The sequence below is a fragment of the Pecten maximus genome, chromosome 1, assembly GCF_902652985.1.
Source record: "Pecten maximus chromosome 1, xPecMax1.1, whole genome shotgun sequence".
Lineage (NCBI taxonomy): Eukaryota > Metazoa > Mollusca > Bivalvia > Pectinida > Pectinidae > Pecten > Pecten maximus.
The window spans coordinates 49,219,385-49,235,885 of NC_047015.1; the positions used below are offsets into that span (position 1 = coordinate 49,219,385).

At 37.6% G+C, this 16,501-nt stretch overlaps 1 protein-coding gene across 1 annotated transcript in view; it reads left to right on the forward strand.

The window, feature by feature from the left end:
• The first annotated feature begins 1,036 nt into the window (after positions 1 to 1,036).
• The window catches only part of LOC117336733 (fatty acid synthase-like), a 28,383-nt gene continuing 12,918 nt past the window's right edge, over positions 1,037 to 16,501 (forward strand). Inside the window, 18 exon segments of the mRNA XM_033897349.1 lie at positions 1,037 to 1,116; positions 3,252 to 3,515; positions 3,702 to 3,854; positions 4,444 to 4,617; positions 5,295 to 5,495; positions 5,608 to 5,730; positions 6,054 to 6,284; positions 6,572 to 7,005; positions 7,530 to 7,760; positions 8,176 to 8,365; positions 8,917 to 9,146; positions 9,454 to 9,755; positions 11,038 to 11,420; positions 12,079 to 12,327; positions 12,769 to 12,948; positions 13,547 to 14,813; positions 15,361 to 15,506; positions 15,780 to 16,066. Of these exon segments, the coding sequence (XP_033753240.1) occupies positions 3,266 to 3,515; positions 3,702 to 3,854; positions 4,444 to 4,617; positions 5,295 to 5,495; positions 5,608 to 5,730; positions 6,054 to 6,284; positions 6,572 to 7,005; positions 7,530 to 7,760; positions 8,176 to 8,365; positions 8,917 to 9,146; positions 9,454 to 9,755; positions 11,038 to 11,420; positions 12,079 to 12,327; positions 12,769 to 12,948; positions 13,547 to 14,813; positions 15,361 to 15,506; positions 15,780 to 16,066 (5,031 nt within the window). The 5' untranslated portion in view covers positions 1,037 to 1,116; positions 3,252 to 3,265.

The window sequence follows — 16,501 nt, forward strand, 5'->3', positions numbered from 1 at the left end:
TCTATAAAAATGAATTATAAGTGATAAATTGAAAAGACTTTTACTCTAATTTAATTCCTAACTAGATCTAGAATATACTTATAATGACTTGCCGGGATACGATCGAGTAACGATTCTCCGAAATCAAGTAAAGCGATAAAAAGCTGTACACAGTTCTTCAATCAATAATCATTTCATAAACGAGTTTCATCATAAATATTGCGATGAAAGGGAAAAAAACCCGAAGATACGCGGGAATTCATCTTAAAGAAAGATTTGGTAGACCTATATGTGTGTCTTGTAGAATAATTTGCTAACTTGTAGAACTCTACTCTAACATGTGCTTGAGGCTCTAGGAAAGCTGTGATCAGTCTTCGTGACGGTTATAGAGAAGATTTTCCGTTACCCCTAAGCAATCGTATTATATACTAGAGAAGGCAGATATTTTCAAATAGATCTACCTTAATTTTACTCGATATCTTCAGGGACGTCTATATGATCACATGATATAAACTGTACTGCATGTCTCTGATATTTTAGAGAGAAAAAATGAAATAAAGTGTACTAGATATTCTATACACGCGTCTTCTGAACATTAGTCGACACAATGCACTTCAGTAGTGTGTATGCTAAGTGTCATTAAAAGTATACTTTAAATTGACTTTTTAACAAGATTTATAGATTCTATACCAGTATACTAATTTAACACTAGATCTACTAGCTGTACAGAATGTTTCATATTCCGTCATAATTTACATAAAAAAGCATAAACCCGATCTACAAGTTGATTGGGTTTACATGTACGCTAATAGTAAGAAGGACAGTTTTCCCAAATGTAAACAAATTATCCCTTTATTTATTTACACTGATACTACAACCACAATGTACAGTTCCCCAATGCCATGGTCACTCCTTGTATTCCTCATACCCATCGGCTGATCATGTGGTTTTGCCTAGAGTTGGTTCCAACGGCGTTTCTGATTGGTCCAAACCGATAACACCACACATGTAAAGGGACCATGCGGCGTGCGTAAAACGTCAGCCGAGTGCAGTGACGTGTGCGAAATGTAACTAGCACAGTTACGATACATCTAGAGAGGTAGAAGACGCACTTCATAGCAGACGAAATTTGACAAGGTAATGTATGATATACATTAGTCAGTATACATATAAGCTTAGCCTAAGTTTTATTGAATTTTCAGCACGATATAATTTTTATATGGTCAAATATTTATTAGATGATTTTTTTTGTCAGTAGTTTCATGTCTACTGTCACAGTACTGTAACTTAAAAAAAATCTCTTACATTATAACGTTCTAGATCATATAATTATTTTCTATGAAAGGGAATGTAAAATATATTCAGCCTTATCTTGTGACAGTAACCTAGTGTCACATTGTCTGAATGTTATAGTGATATGATAATCGGAATTAATATTACTTTTACTTTACACAACAAGTCAAGGATTTTGATGATGTTATAGAATACTGTTCTAAATCCTGATTTACATATATTTATTTATTTACTATTTTTTTTAAATAACTCATTTTGGAAAGAAACAGTGAATAGGGAAGGACATTTTCTGGATTAAGCTGTGTGAAAATAACTAAGTAATTTCAATAGTGCATGGTAGTCCTATAAGATAAGACTTTGAAGGTTCATATCGTTATGAATTTGTTTACGTTTATTATCGGATATTTACGTTTTTGTTATTTAAGACCTTCTGTATCACCAAAAGCCCTCAGAAAAATCCCAGAATAAGTAGATAATCTGTTTGTGGTGTACTCCAGGACAGCCTGAGCACATTTATAAGGGAGTGCAAAAAACATAAGCTTCTTGTGAACATTTTGATAATGAAGAACATTTCTTCATATTTTTGCTTTATTTTCCAGTGAATGCAACTTATTTACACAGGAACCTAAACATTTTTTACTGTCTATGCATATTTGGATCTATCAAATCTCGTCTATATATTATATAATATATACAGTACTGTATATGATATTAACATTAGATTTCTCCAGGTAACTCAAATGGTTAGATCATCCGTCTAGAGCTTGGAAGTCCTGCGTTCAAATCCTGATTTTGTCCTTGTATTTTTCCTCTCCTTTTACATACTTGGCACCCAACTGAATGTACCCACGGAAGATGGTATAGGGTCTCATGTGTGTGTCTTAGGAGTTGAAGACTTTGTTGAAGTAGGGAGAAATGTAGGCTAGGGAACCTGGACTGGGCTGAATATCAGTGGTCAGGTACCTCAAATGATTAGCACATCCATCTAGAGTTCAGAGGTCCTGGTTTGAGTCCTGATTTGGTCGTTGCATTTTCCTCTCCTGTTATATATGTATAATAGAATAGGCCCAAATCAGTACAAACAGACTAACATATATACTCAAGTCCCTAGCTGTATTTATTCACCGTAAATTGAACTCTGTATCAAGGCACTTCAGCACGTTTCTTTCACCACCATTTTGGTCTGGTGATTTTCATTTAATTAAACATATGTCCTTAGGCTAAGATTTTACAATTAGGATATGGTATGTTTTAATTGGAAGCAATAAGGTCAGTTATTGGTACTTAAATTAATTGATGAACAACTAAGAATGTGATATCATTATTGTCACAGCAAGCCTACCAGTCTTTGTTAGAGAGTATATAAAATTACCTTCGATTGTGTGATGATAAGGCAAAGGTTATGCTTACTGGACACTAATATCCACACTGCATTTTTCTTTCTGATCTGATTGTCATAGTGCTCATAGGTTACTGCTATACCTATAAATAGAATTTCTTCACCAGGTTTTCATTTCTTTGTATTGTCATGAGATTTGATATAGATATGGCAGGTTTTAATTGTTAATATTACATTGTGTATACAGTGATATGATTGCCATCTAACTTCATGCTAGCGGGAATTTCTCTTAAAAGCTCAGTTGGTAGACCGGCACTGACCATTAAGCCCAGTGTTGCGGTTTTGATCCCGAGTGGAAGCACAATACTTGCTTTACTATTACAAAACAAGCAACATCTCATTGATGCTAACCTCCGAACTAGGTCATTGTTTCTATAAATAGAATGAAAACGACTTTCTTTTTTACAAAAAGATACACAAGTTTTGTTCAACTCACCACTAAATGTTAACTAAGATGACTTTGATAACTCTTGCATGAAAATCTGAATGATCAAGATCAATTCATTAAGTAAAACATTTGTTTTCAGTTCATTAATGATTAGATAGGTGATATGAGGCAGATGTATATTTGATGTTGTAGAACCTACAGGTAGAATGCCTGCCAGACTACTAGACAGCCCACCACCTATAGACGGTGGGACGACGTCCCCGGGTCTATTGATAGATGATCCGACCCTTCCCGTCACCATGGACAGACATATCACAGATACACCATCCTCAGACTTGGTGGTTATAAGTGGGGTATCGTGTCGCTTACCGGAGTCCAGCAACATGGAACAGTTCAAACAAAATCTTATGAATGGGGTTGACATGGTAACAGAAGATGGAAGACGTTGGAAACCAGGTGAATTGAATTCAACAAATGTAAAAATACAAGTATATTTAGAAAAATATACTAAAAAATAATTTCTTTGTGTATTTTTTTTTAAACATTAATTAACTGTATCGGGAATGTTAGAGTCCCTTTATATAATTAAGCCCGACAGCATATATGTTTTTTTTAATTAGTTTTTCTTCACATGTTTTCTAGGATTATATGGGTTACCAACGAGAAATGGAAAACTGGTGGATTTAAGCAAATTTGATGCTGCTTTTTTTGGTGTCAGTCCTAAACAGGCCGATGTCATGGACCCTCAATTGAGAATGTTACTCGAGGTGACGTACGAAGCCATAAGTGATGCAGGTGAGAGTTTGTGAATCCTGTTTGTGTCAATATCATACTTATAACTGATAGAGCAGTAAAATGATTTAAAGTTAATGTATATATTTCTTGTTGCTCAAATTTGCACGGACAAATGAAATAAAACTCAATTGCTTGGGGAAATATAAGTGTAATTGAGTTATCTCCCCTGAAGCTGAATTAGAGAATTTGGATGTTTGGTATTTCTACTATGAGTTAGAAACCCTACTTTACTTAGGATAGACTCTAGTGCTTTGCAGTTTAGGAGAAGAAAGGAGCAAACCTGTTCATAATTTCTTTATGTTTAACATATGTTTCTTCAATATTTTTCAAAACTTTTGAATGCAGCGGGAAAGTAATTTCTGGCATTGATAACTACATGCTAGTGAGTAAATGTCACAAAACTCAGAAAATTAATAACTAGCCTCAGACCACAATTAGTTTCCCTCTTTATTCTACCAAAGAAAAATCAAAATTAAAATATTTCAGAATTTTGCCAAAAAACTGGTTTTCATACCACATTGTAGAACTATTCATTGTGAACCTGAGTTATGATGATGAATGCCTGAAAATGAGTTGACTCCCCTGACAGGTGTTGACCCCACCAGTGTACGAGGCTCCAGGACAGGTGTATTTGTGGGCGCCAGTGCATCCGAGTTTCATGAGGCTGTGACTACAGATCCGGAGACAACCCAAGGATACTGTATGACAGGCTGTACCCGGTCTATGTTTGCTAACAGACTATCATTCTTCTTTGATTTCAAAGGTTTGTACTGCCTTTTAGATCTGTATGAAGGAGGCCAACATGAACATACAGCCTCCCAAAACACACGCTCCACCACATGTATAATGCATCTCTCTCACAGGGGAGGCCATCCTTAAACGACCGAATCTGTTGATAGGAAATGTTAAACAATGCAACACTAAACATGTTGGTTTATCTATAAAACTGATGATATTTTCATCACTTTCCAATTTTATATTCTCAAAAATCAACTAACTTGATGTTGAATTTCACATCCCATTGATCTTGCTCACAAAAAAAACCCCCAAAAAAAAAAAAAATTTTTTTTTTAATTTCCACCTTGATACTCTACATTTATTACAGATATTAAGGTCTAGTTCAAATTATTGATACCAATGCATGTATATTTTTCTATTGCAACATCTCAAAGTTAATGCATGAAGGCCACACTTTGAAGGTCAAGGTCATAATATACATATGGCCTGCTCATTCCTGTAAGATTTGTCTTGTCTGTTACCAGTCACAGCTTGTTAGGTTTCTAATGCATTTTATATCCTTTAAAAATAATATGACCACCTAGTGGGTCACCTGGTGGTATCATCCATTACGCGGAAGTTTTTAGAAGTCAATCAGGTCTATACTTAAAACAACAAGTTCTTGCTTTTTACTGTGATTTTTAATTGAGTTTGATATTTCAGGGCCTAGTCACACAGTTGATACTGCTTGCTCGTCCAGTCTGCTGGCCATGGACCAGGCATTACAAGCCATCAGAACTGACCAATGTGATGCTGCAATAGTGGGAGGATCAAGCCTTGTTCTGAAGCCTCTGACATCATTGCAATTTCAGAGGCTAGGCATGCTTTCTCCAGAAGGAACCTGCAAATCATTTGATTCTGAAGGTATGTAAAATTCATCACTACCCCATTAATCTCTGTACTGAAGGCAGTAAAAACATGCTGTCTGTCTTGCCTGTATTGTGATGTAAATTCACATCTATGGATGTTTTTGTAGGTAATGGGTACTGCAGGAGTGAGGGTGTAGTGGTTGTTTATCTACAGAAGGAAAAGTCCGCTCTACGTATGTACAGTAGACTTATCCACTCCAAAACCAACTCTGATGGAGGCAAAGATCAAGGTCTGTATACACTTTTGTGGTCACCTTATGCTTTTATTTACATTCTGATTGCATTTTGCATGTCGACTTTGTTCAAATAAAGGTAATTGTTGGCCTAAGCTATTTTTTTAGGCCAATTGATTTCTGGATTTTCTCTAAATAAGTCAGTTTTTACTATATGGATAAAATTGCTTTTTATGTAAATAAAAATTATTTTTAAAACAAGACCCATTCCTTGGCTAGTCAATCTCTGTATTTTTCTCTGAACGAGCCAGGTTTTACTATGAATAATGTTGCTCTATTGTAAAGATATGTATAAGACTGTTTGCTATCCTTTTATACAGGTATAACCTTCCCATCTGGTGCGATACAGAAGTCGCTGATACAGGCCGTGTATAGCGAGGCATGTGTATGCCCCTCCACAGTGGCCTATGTGGAGGCTCACGGTACAGGCACCAAAGTCGGCGACCCACAGGAACTCAACACCATCACCGATGTGTTCTGTAAGGGACGGGACACACCACTTCCCATAGGCTCTGTAAAATCTAACATGGGGCATGCTGAACCTGCTTCAGGTAAATCTAGCCACACTTATAAGTGTAAATCATTGTATACTTTTTCAAGTCATCATATGATGTAACATATTTGTTAATGAATTGTTTGTTAGAACACTAATTATGATATATCATCAGAGATACAAATCTCAGAATCTTCAGTTAAAAGTCATAAAAAAACTAAAATTTAAATGTAAAATTCATTTTTTTTTATGACTTACCATTTACTGATATCCTATGCTTGTAGAAACATTAAAATTTTTGTCCATTTATTTGTGTATTATTTGTGGTTTTTTTTCTGTTGCTAGGCCTTGCTTCAGTTGCTAAGGTAATAGTTAGTATGGAAGAGGGTGTCCTTCCAGCCAACCTCCACTACAACTCCCCAAACACAGACATTCCAGGTCTGCTTGACGGCCGTTTACAGGTGGTCGCCAACAACAAACAGTGGGACGGAGGTTTTGTTGGGGTAAACTCTTTTGGATTTGGAGGTACCAATGTGCATGCCTTATTAGAATCCAATACGAAATGTGACAAGGCTGATAACAGTCGAAATGAATGTAGCCGAGTATTTGTGTATTCTGCACGTACAGAAGATGGCGTGAAGTCGGTGATGGAAAAAGCAAAGGAACACAGCCACAATATGGAGTTACACACTCTCCTAAATGAAACATCTAAGAAAGGACGACACAAGTACAGAGGCTACAGTGTAATCAACACAGACAATATTCTAGAGGAAATCCAGGTTTGGAATTTCTCTTTAAAATATACGTTATAATATTCTTTTTGTAGAAGTGTTGTTTAATTGAAAAATAATATCTAACAATTTTTTAATAATGGTATTAGATTTAATCTAATGTAAATTTTATTGATGAAATTGGAGTTTTAAATAGATTTACACATTTAAAGGTAGATTAAATAGACCCATTCCTACTAAGATTAAACCAAACCAAACCAACTTAGATTTGGCCCAATTTTATTGATAACCTGAAAGAAAAAAATATCGGGTAATTTATGAAATAGGAAAATTCATTATAAAATAATAAAAATGCATTGTATTGATATTGGAGAATCCTCAGGTTTCTTCAAGCTTGTTAATAATTTTTCTCTAATCTGGATCTAGTATTCCTGCATACAGCCATTTATCTGAAAGCCTGAACAGAGCAACCCAGTTTAGAATTTGGACAAAATGTATATTTAAATTACAATTACTGTTGACATCATTATGTACTGTAAAATCTGCAACAATCCGATTATTTTTCTTAATAGCCATGTGATACTACAGATCGTCCTGTCTGGTTTGTGTTTGCTGGGATGGGTACGCAATGGTATGGGATGGGACGTCAGATGATGGAAATTGAGGTGTTTAAAAAGTCCATCTTGAAGTCTGATGCAGTGCTGCGTCCCTATGGCATGTGTCTTTACGACCTCCTTATGAAGGGAGAGGAGAAGATGTTTGAAGATACCCTTAATTCTTTTGTGTCAATTGCAGCTATTCAGGTGAGTGAACTATTCTGTCGTTTCTAATGAAGAGTTATCTGCTCTTGTGAGCAGGTATTGATTACAACATACATCATTTGTTTTTGAGAGTAACATAAAATTTGTGAGAAAGCAACATTATAAATGAAACTAACCTATACAACCAATTATTAGTCCCTCAACAGTACATGCTATCAATGGAGTGGGAAGGTGAAGAGAAAGTTAATTAGCATTATTGCATCCTGCATCTTGTTGTAGAGTAAACCTGAATGCCCTCAATTCTTTGTCCCTTGGATTAGCCAAATTTTGTACTCATGTACTGTACATCTTAGAATTGAGTACATGGCACCAAAAGTAATTCAATGTGGTAGATATTTACAAAATTTGAAATTCTATTAAATTTGGTCAAACTGTATATAATTGTCTACATCTTCAGGTTGCCCTTGTTGATCTTCTGTACAAGATTGGAATTAAGCCTGATGGTATATTGGGTCACTCTGTGGGAGAGTTGGGATGTGGATATGCAGATGGCTCTCTGACAGCAGAGGAAACCGTGCTGGCTGCATATTGGCGAGGACGCTGTATCAAAGAAGCAAAACTGCCACCAGGGAGCATGGCAGCTGTCGGTATGTTAACATTTTTGGTCAATAAGATTTTCACAAGGAATAACAATTGCTGCGCTGTATATATTTTTGACCTTTACTTCATCTTTATTAGCTAGACAATGTATGTAGGTGAAAAATTGTGTGTTACTTGTGCATAAGATTTAATTGGGATAAAGCTTAAGGGGGCCTGATGGTGTTTGGACAACCAGATTAGTGGTGGCTGGATAGTGTTGGGTCAAACAGATTAGTGGTGGCTGGATAGTAAGACAACCAGATTAGTGGTGGCTGTATAGTTAGACAACCAGTTAAGTGGTGGCTGGATAGGTAGACAACCAGATTAGTGGTGGCTGGACAAATAAGGCTTAATTAGTGTTGGCTGGAAAGGTGGACAACCAGTTAAGTGGTGGCTGGATAGGTAGACAACCAGATAAGTGTTGGCTGGAAAGGTAGACAACGAGATAAGTGGTGGCTAGTTAAGGGACAACTAGTGTAGTGGTAGCTGGATAGTGGGACAAACAGATTAGCTGTGACTGGACAAATAAGGCATGACTGAGTTTGTTTTGTCATCCCAGGTCTGAGTTGGGATGAGTGTTTGAAACAGTGCCCTCCCGGAGTTGTACCTGCCTGCCATAACGCTGAGGACACGGTCACTATTTCTGGACCTGCTGAAGCTGTCCACCAATTTGTTGATGAACTCAAATCCAAGCAGATATTCGCTAAGGAGGTGAAGACCTCGGGTGTTGCTTTCCATTCCTATTACATGGCTGACATTGCCAGTACTCTCAAGTCAGCTCTGTCAAGGGTAAGGGAGCATGCTCTATTTCTGGACAAGCATATAAATTAAAAAAAAATGAAAGGAAGAAACTGTCAAAATTTTCTTAAAATGTTAATTTTGTGAATTATAAAGTTTTTGTTTTTCATGATCTTAAGTCAAATGTTTGTGAGTGTCACATATACAAAACTAGTACAGTGTATAGAGTAATAAGGTAAATCCTTTAAGCAAATCAGTCAACAAAAAAGAAATGTTTTCAGATATTAGGCAAGAGGGATGTCATTTTGATAAGCCAATGAAGTGTGTGTTATTAATCAGATCTCACTATGATTGCCAGGTAATTGTGCCAAAGAAGCGGGGAAGCAATTGGATTAGTTCCTCCATTCCTGAGGACCGATGGGATACGGAACTGGCCCAATACTCATCTGCCGAGTACCACGTCAACAACCTTGTGAGCCCAGTTCTGTTTCAGGAGGCGCTGAGACACGTTCCAGAAAATGCTATTGTTATCGAGGTTGCCCCACATAGTCTGTTACAAGCCATCTTGAAGAGGTCACTTGGGACAAAATGCAGCATTTTGGGGTTGATGAAAAGAGAGCATCCAAACAATGCTGAGCATTTCTATTCAGTGTTAGGCAGGTATGTGTCACTGTTTTTCACACAGGTTTTCTGTATTGTTGATATCAGGGTTGTTGGAGTTACTGCTTATTTTAATGGGAGAGGAAATTGCAGCGACTAGACTTGGACTTGATCTGTGGTCTCTGAACTCTAGAGAGACATTCTAACCATTTGAGATACCTAGCTTCCGGCATTTAGCCCAGTCCAGTTCTGCTGCACTCTTTCCTGCTTCAAAAATGTCTTTGACCCAAAGTCACATCCACATACCACCTCCCCGGCTATGTTTATTTGGATGCCTAATGTAGTAGGAGAGGGGAAATATGCAACAACCAGGCCAGAACTCAAACCTGGTGCTGTAGAATTGTTCATGCTATTTGAGCTACCAACATATTCCCCCCCCCCAAGTCAGATCTGCTACTCTAGAATTATCTCTCCAGTAATACTGACCTTTTTATTGGGTATCAGGTAGGTTATAAGTAGTTAAAACTGTGATGATGTTGATGTAAAACTCCGTTTAACATTGGAATGTAAAATGAAATTTTCTGTGTAGCATACACTTGTAATATATATATGACTATTATTGCTGACATTGATTCCGTTCAGGGCTATTGTATATCCTTTCAGAAGATTCCGGGAAAAAAGTTTTGCATGGTGGGTTCCAGATAAAATGAGGCTTTTCATATGATACTGTTGAATTAAATCACTTTTTGGGTGGTCAAACATTGAGTCTTCTAATTTGGTATATATTTTACAGGAACTGCCGTCAGACAAAATTATAGGAATACCACAGCATGGACTTTTTGCATTTTGTCTCTTTCTGTTTTTGGTACACTCCTGTGTTGATTTATAAAGGCATTTGCTTTTGATCGGTTTATAAATTTGTCATTGCTGAGTAGTGATTGGACTTCTGTTTCCACAGATATTAACCTGATTGGTGTTCTGTTTCCACAGATATTAACCTGATTGGTGTTCTGTTTCCACAGATATTAACCTGATTGGTGTTCTGTTTCCACAGATATTAACCTGATTGGTGTTCTGTTTCCACAGATATTAACCTGATTGGTGTTCTGTTTCCACAGATATTAACCTGATTGGTGTTCTGTTTCCACAGATATTAACGTGATTGGTCTTCTGTTTCCACAGATATTAACGTGATTGGTCTTCTGTTTCCACAGATATTAACCTGATTGGTCTTCTGTTTCCACAGATATTAACGTGATTGGTCTTCTGTTTCCACAGATATTAACCTGATTGGTCTTCTGTTTCCACAGTTATTAACCTGATTGGTCTTCTGTTTCCACAGATGTTACCTACAAGGTATTGACTTTAACATCCTTAAGCTATACCCAGAGGTATCCTTCCCTGTGTCACGGGGTACCCCAATGATCTCCCCTATGATACAGTGGGATCATGCATCCAACTGGTTTGTACCAACAGAAGAGGACTTCACCATAGGAGCAGGTGGTGGGCGGTCCGGAAACAGTTTTGAGGTCGACATTTCACCAGAGTCACCTGATAATTACCTAGTTGGTCACATGATCGATGGGCGTGTCCTATTTCCTGCTACAGGATACCTGGTGCTAGCCTGGAAGACACTGGCCAAACAGAAGGGACTGATGTATGAAGAGATGCCTGTCCTGTTCGAGGACATCAACATTCACAATGCTACGATCTTGCCAGAAAGCGGTAAGTTACTAAAACATCTGTCTGTCTGTCCATCTGTCATTCCGTCAACTAATTTTTCCTCACTTTTCTGAGCCATGCTGCAAGGTATATTTTGGCAAAAGTTTTAATGTAACTTCAGTAGAAGTAGCTGCATATCAAAGTTCGAGTTTCGGGGGTTTTGGGTCAAGGTCACTGTTACTATTTTTATTGGGGGTGGGGGTGTGGGGTGTGGGGTGGGGGTGGGGGTAGGGGACGTAATGATTTAGCAATCGCAGCATGCTTGTTCATGTTGTGAGAGTTGTATAATTGATTTAGCATAGTGAAATGGATATTTATCTATAGTATTGTTTAATTTAGGAATATTGACATGTTTTTAGATTAATACTTTTTGCTTGGTTAGATTTATTTATTTGTATTTTACTAATTCAGAATACAGTGTGGTTCATATTGGGGTTCAAGTTTGAGTATCATATTGGTATTCAATGAAATATGCCATCAATAGGCAAACTATAATATGCTGTTCTAAAATACCTCTAATTGCTATAAGTATTTTTTTTGGCAATGCTGAGCTTGAATTTAAAAGTGCCTTTTGAATATCAATGAATGATGTTTATTTTCTAAGCATCAAAAAGTTACAATGAATTGTTTACCTCACATAAGAATGTTGATTTCTTTTCAGGTAAAGTAAAACTTGATGTAACAATTATGGAGACAACAGGTGAATTTGAAATAAGTGAAAATGGCACATTAGCAGTTAGCGGCAAGGTCAGTACTCCAGAGGACACCAATCAAATGACAGAAAGGGCACCATGTGACCATGAAATGACAGGCCCTTTGCTGACGTCTTCAGATATCTACAAGGAACTTCGACTGAGAGGATATGACTACGGTTCTGATTTTAGGGGAATCCTGCGAGCAGACATCAAAGGTAAATAATGTAACTCCAGGACTGGATGTAGATGTCACAAAAATTCAAGTTGAAACATTGACACTGAATGTATATTGATAACAATACTATCAACATTATGTATTCTATGTTAATTGTGAAACAAGCAGCACTTTTGTTTGCTCCAATGGAAGGGTGCAGGGGATCTTACTATGCATGGGAGGAAATCAGAGTACTCTGAGAAAAAACATTTGATTGCAAAGGTGATCCAATACTTTTTCATGTCTGATCTGGAAATCCAACCCTTGCCACCTAGGTGAAAGGTGATTGTGTTAAAATTGCACCACCCAACCACCCAATGATAATGATACCATTGCATAATTTGTTTAACATGGGAGATTGTCTAATAGCAACACTAGGACAATTTTGTTAAGTTTCTACAAATGGTGTATCACCAGCAGTCCGACTTTTCACCTATTACAGTTACGGAGGCACAGCTGTTGTGGACAGGTAACTGGGTGACTTACCTCGACACCATGTTACAGATATCTGTGCTACGCCAGCCTGGTGGAAACCTACGTCTTCCCACACGAATCCGATCTCTGGCTGTAGATCCTATTGTACATAGCGCTGAGGTCTTCCAGACTCATGACGGTCACCAAGGTTGGTACAACTAATGTACCTTTGAGGTATTATCGTTTGGACTAGATTTCAGACTCTGTTTTAATATCACTGTAACCATTTAAAATGCTTTCCAAGGCATTTATAGTGTGACTGAATTTAATTTATTTAACAAGTGTGAATATTTCCATCACAAATGGAAAGATGGAAAAGCAGATTGATGTAAACAAAATTAAATTATACTGTGGATCGTAATTGTTCAACTAGCAGGGAAAATACATATGACCAGATATGGATATTACCTTAAGAATCACTTGAACGAACTCTGGATTGAAAAAAAATAAATTAAAAAAAAATAAAAAAAATTCAAGTGCTGTGATGCTGATCGATCAAATGCATCATTTGATCCAGACACAATAATTCAGTAATGTACCATCAGAGTTAAGATAATTTTAAAAGGGGTTACACTACACATTTGCATACATGTATTCCAACTCAGAGTGGCATTTTACAATGTTCATGGGCTGACTAGTATACCAGAAACATTGTTACATGGCCCTGTGTTCTCATTTATTAGAATGAATCTCAATGCAATAGCTATAAATATTTATTTTGAATTTTTTTTTATATTTCCCCACAGTGACAAATATTTTGTCAGATGATTACACAGACTCATGTGTAGCAGGTGGGGTACAGATGGAGGGGCTTCATGCGACAGTGGCCCCTCGACGTCAGCAAAGTCAGACACCTCCGATCCTGGAAGAGTTCAGATTTGTTCCTTACACCAAGGATGTGCCCCTTAGTGATGATGTGATAGAATATAGGAAGATCTGCAATGCGTTTGTATATGATGAACTTTCCAAGCTACTCGATAGTGACACAACCCTAGACAGAAACACTATCCAGTGTTTGTGTTCTCAGACTGACTCTAATAGAGAAATTTTGAGTCGACTTCCTGTCTGGTCATCAAAGTCGGGTACAGAATATCTAAGAAGGTTACAGGAAGTCTTAAACGTTCCTTCAGATGACCAATATTCCAAAAATATAGAGAGAGTTTACAACGGTTGGGAGAGTTGTTATTGCACAAAAGATTTGATAGTGGAGAACTTGTCAGCTGCTCCAACACTGAAGCCATGTTTAGACATTGTGGTGGAGAATGTGATGTCATCTGTGGTGAAAGTAGCGGAGCTGACTGGGACAGACACACATAGTATATCAGTGGATGTCCTGTCGCTCCTCTCCACACATCCTTTAGTTCATGTGGACTACAAAGTTTGCTCAAGTAAACTGGAGAAAAGCGATGAACTTCAGGACAGTGAGAACCAGGTTTCACACATTGAGTGGAATGTGGAAAGTGAAGCCCCAGGAAACCTTAAAAATTCTCATCTTGTGATTGCTAGAAACTTGTTACATAAACACAAAGACATATCAGTAGTGATTCAGAACATTTCTAGTCTCCTCACAGAGGGTGGATTCCTTATGATACAAGACACCACAAACAACTTTTTGTCTGCCTTCGCCATGGAATATCTTGGCCAGCAACATTCTGAGATTGAGAATGGACTCCAACAGCGCAGGTGTGTGTATTACCTTGACGAGGACCAATGGGAAGCCTTGTTTCATAAGGAAGGATTTGAAGTTGTGTTTAGAAGAACAGACAATTTTCAATCAACATTGTTTCTGTTGAGGAAGTGTGCGGTGAATATCCAAGAAACAAGTTCACAAGAAATTCTAAATATTGAAGGAACAAGTTGTGAGTGGGTGGAGAAATTGAAAACTAAGATATCGGAATATCAGGAACAGCCAAAGGGGAACAATTTGTGGCTCACAGTGAATGAGACAAGATATAGTGGACTATTAGGACTGGTGAATTGTCTGAGACAGGAGCCCGGAGGGGAGAGGATCAGGTAAGTTTATACTTATAGAATATCATGACAAGTCTGCCACCTGGTGGCTATGTAAAACTTTCTTTAATGATGCTGCCACCTGCATGGTAGTCATCTATTGCTGTTTTATGCAAATTATCTTGGTAATCACCACTAGTCATTTACAGCTGAAATGAACAGAGCTGACAGTCCTTGTGGCTGTCTACAACTGTATTACATATGCTAATGTTCTATTGCTGTATAGAGCTTAAGAACCGATATTTGATGACCATATATACCGATATGAATGCTTTTAATTACGGACTGTCACATCCAGTTCATTTGCAGCAGAAGGGAATTGAATTATCTCCCTTGGTGGTCAGTAGCAGATTATAAAAAAAAAAGGAATAGTAAAGGTAGAATTACTAGCAAATACAATCTCTCATTGTCCTGTGATAGGCCCACCCCAGAAATTGAGTGGGACATTATGTGTCAGCCCCTGGTCTTATTGTAGGATAATAGATGAGATTAACTGTACTACATTTAATGGTAGAATACAGTCACTTTTAATTTCTTTGTCCTTTGACAGGTGTATATTCAACATGGATTCCAAACAGGAAAACCCTGCCTGGTTGTTTGAAGGTTCAGAGTTCCAGGAAATTGTCAAGAAAGACTTGGTGATGAACGTTTGGAAGGATGGGATGTGGGGGTCTTACAGACATGTACCCTCCAGAGGTAAGACTTTGTCCACCTGTCATTATCTTGCAAAATGCAATTCTTTTCAGATTTCAGAAATATTCAGAATTCAGAATCACAACATCTTAACAAGTGAAACTGGAATTTTTGCTTACATGCTTTCAATTTCACATCCAAAATATGGTGCCGAACGTCAGATTTTGAAGCAAGCATAAAAAGAGAATTCTGACGATTTGATTCAGGGTTGTTTTTGTTTATACTCGAGGGAATGTTGTTAAAGTTGGTATACTGTATAGATGTGTTGTTTTACAGATACTCAATGTAAGCCCTGTGCTGGAGCGTTCGTAAATGTGTTGACCAGGGGTGATCTGTCCAGTCTAAGCTGGATAGAATCACCCCCAGACAGCGATCAGTCTGGGATGTCCTGTTGTAGTGTACACTATGCCGCTTTGAACTTCCGTGATGTGATGTTAGCCACAGGAAAACTTCCACCAGACGCTCTGCCTGGGGACCTTGCTACACAGGAATGCATACTTGGCATGGAATTTTCTGGAAAGGACAAACATGGAAGGCGAGTGATGGGATTACTACCAGCAAAGGTACAGTGTTCAATGTTGAAGCTTCTGTTGCAGGGTTCACCCTGGACCCAAAACTCATGGGCCATTTTGACAAGATTTCAGAAATCCTATGGGCCAAAACATAGTAAATTGAAGAAATTTGTGAGTTTTGGTGGGCCATTTTGGAAATAGGGGGAAAATGGCCCCATGGCCTCCTCCAGAGTTATCCCTGCTGTTGAATATCATGTTTACATCATGGAAGAAAATATTCCATATAAAGAAAGATCTCTATAGTCACACTTTAAAACTCATAAATTTAATTATCCCTCTTATTGGAGATTGGAAGGGAAATTGATATACGTAATCCTCCCCATCTGTCCTGTCTATCAATTGGGCCATAAGTCCATATACAAATTTAACTTCAGTTTTTTATTGGGCTGATTGCACTCTGTTATAATCTAGTGTTTCCTTGAAGAA